General features: G+C 40.1%; 1 protein-coding gene across 1 annotated transcript in view; it reads left to right on the plus strand.

Annotated features, from left to right (window-relative positions):
- BMX (BMX non-receptor tyrosine kinase) overlaps positions 1 to 2327 on the plus strand; it is a 69069-nt gene that overhangs the window by 43779 nt on the left and 22963 nt on the right. Inside the window, exon 11 of the mRNA XM_007952836.1 lies at positions 564 to 691. Coding sequence (XP_007951027.1) covers positions 564 to 691 — 128 coding nt within the window. The remainder of the gene's footprint in view (positions 1 to 563; positions 692 to 2327) is intronic.

Below are 2327 nucleotides of genomic sequence, written 5' to 3' on the forward strand. Positions count from 1 at the left end.
TAGGAGCTCTGGTAGCGTAGTGCCTAAGGCACTTGACTGCTAACCAGAAGGTTGGCAGTTCAAACCCACCAGCCACTCCTGGGAAGGAAGATTGGGCAATGTACTTCCGTAGTGATACTGCCTCAGAAACCCAAGGAGGGGTCACTATGAGTTGAGTCCGACTCAACGGCACATAACAACAACAACATCCCAAGTTTTATCTCTATTTTTATCTTAAAAGACACTCAATATTCAGAAGAATGATCCTAAGCGTCTCCCAGATTCTCAATCCTCAGAGGAAGATTCTAGCTTTGTGTTTACTTAGGCAGGAGCAGTCAGAAAGTTGGAATTGTATTGTAGGTAAACTCTGTATGTGTACAAGAGCTACACAAAGAGGATCCCTCCTCTGTAATTACCGATTGTCGTCCACGCTTCCAGAAAAACGCCAGTTGGCAGGACTGAGAATCCCTGTTGGACTCTCCTCTCTGAATATACAAATGCATCCAAAATAATCACAGAGCCATTATTTACTCAAGCTGCAGCTGTTTATAAAAAACACTCTAACATTCTTTCTTCCTTACTAGAGATAAAAAAGGGGCCGTCAAACATTACCATGTGCACACAAATGCGGAGAACAAATTGTACCTGGCAGAAAACTACTGTTTTGATTCCATTCCAGCGCTTATTCACTATCATCAACACAATTCAGCAGGTAATTCATTTCAGATTTTCTGCTATGGGACCTTGTCGATAAATATCAATTTTCTGGTATATTACAATCCTCCTAATGGACTTAATTATATGGGGAGTCATGAAAGGAAGAAAAAAATTGCTTTCCAGCTCTACGCCTGCTGTGAGTCTTAACTCGCATTTTCCGGAATATAGCATTATAGACTCTACATCACCAACAAGACTGGAGCAGAATGATGTGAGGGACTTAGAAGCAGAAATGCTCTTTTTAAAAATATTTGTTCTCTTTTTTCTTTTATGGAAGTCAGTTCATTGTAAAATTCAAACAGTGTAGAAATATTTATTATTAGTGAGATAACCCCATGGACAATTTGGTGTCTATTCTGTCAGATTTTTTTCTATGCTGATACTACCATTTAGTATTTATATATATAATTTTTAAAATTTTTATGTATATTCACTGTAATTTTTACAGAGATGAGATCATTCTACATATATTGCTTTTCGGCTTGCTTTCTTCACTAAACATGTCTTAGAGCTCTTTTCACACAAATGTACCTAGTTTACAACCAGTTTCGGTCAAGGTGATTCCAACTCTTGGTGACTCTATGTGTGTCACAGAACTGTGCTCCATAAGGCTTGCAATGGCTGATTTTTCAGAACCAGGCCTGTCTTCTAAGGCACCACTAGGTGGACGTCAACCTCCAACCGTCCAGTTAGCAGCTGAGCACGTTAACCATTGCGCCACCTAGGGACTCCATGATATAAATCGATGTCTCCAAAACAGAATGATTACAATCTGAGAATACACAAGAAATGCCACTGGAGCATAAAAAACCCCACTGTCATCAAGTCGATTCCAACTCATAGCAACCCTACAGGACAGAGTAGAACTGCCCCACAGGGTTTCCAAGGCTATAATCTTTATGAAAGCACACTGCTTTGTCTTTCTCCCATGGGGTAGCTGGTGGGTTCCAACCATTGACCTTTTGGTTAGCAGCTGAATGCTTTAACCACTGCGCCACAAGAGCTCCTCATTGAGGTATAAGGAGAAGCTATTAAAATATATATTTAGATTTGTTTATTTAATCTCATTCTTTTAAATTTTCTGTGTATATTTGCAACACACAATATGGCAGTGCTTGTACATATATACAGATTTTGGAGGAGTATATTTCTTTTTTCCAATTAAAGGTAAATGATTTAAAAAGTTTGGCAGTCACACATGAAAAACTCAAAACTCACTGCCATCAAGTTGATTCTGACTTATGGTGAACCTGTAGGACAAAGTACAAGTGCCCCATAGGGTTTCCAAAGCTGTTGATCTTTACGGAAGCAGACTATCTCATTTTTCTCCCACAAAGCGGTTGGTGGGTGTGAACCACCAGACTTTTGGGTAGCAACCCAGAGGTTTAACACAGCGCCACCAGAGCTCCTCACTCATAAAAAGTGTAGAAATACATAGAAGAAGGAAGTAGAGAGGAAGGACATGGGTGATATCTCCCACGATCTGGAAAAATGCCCAAGTTTAAAGCAAGAATATACATTTTAATGGGTTATTTCCAGTTAGGGGCTCTGGTGGCATAGTGCCTAAGGCATTTGACTGCTAACCAGAAGGCTGGCAGTTCAAATCCACCAGCCACTCCTTGGAAGGAAGG

The sequence above is a fragment of the Orycteropus afer genome, unplaced genomic scaffold (assembly GCF_000298275.1).
Source record: "Orycteropus afer afer isolate SDZICR_OR568_19922 unplaced genomic scaffold, OryAfe1.0 scaffold00360, whole genome shotgun sequence".
Classification (NCBI taxonomy): Eukaryota; Metazoa; Chordata; class Mammalia; order Tubulidentata; family Orycteropodidae; genus Orycteropus; species Orycteropus afer.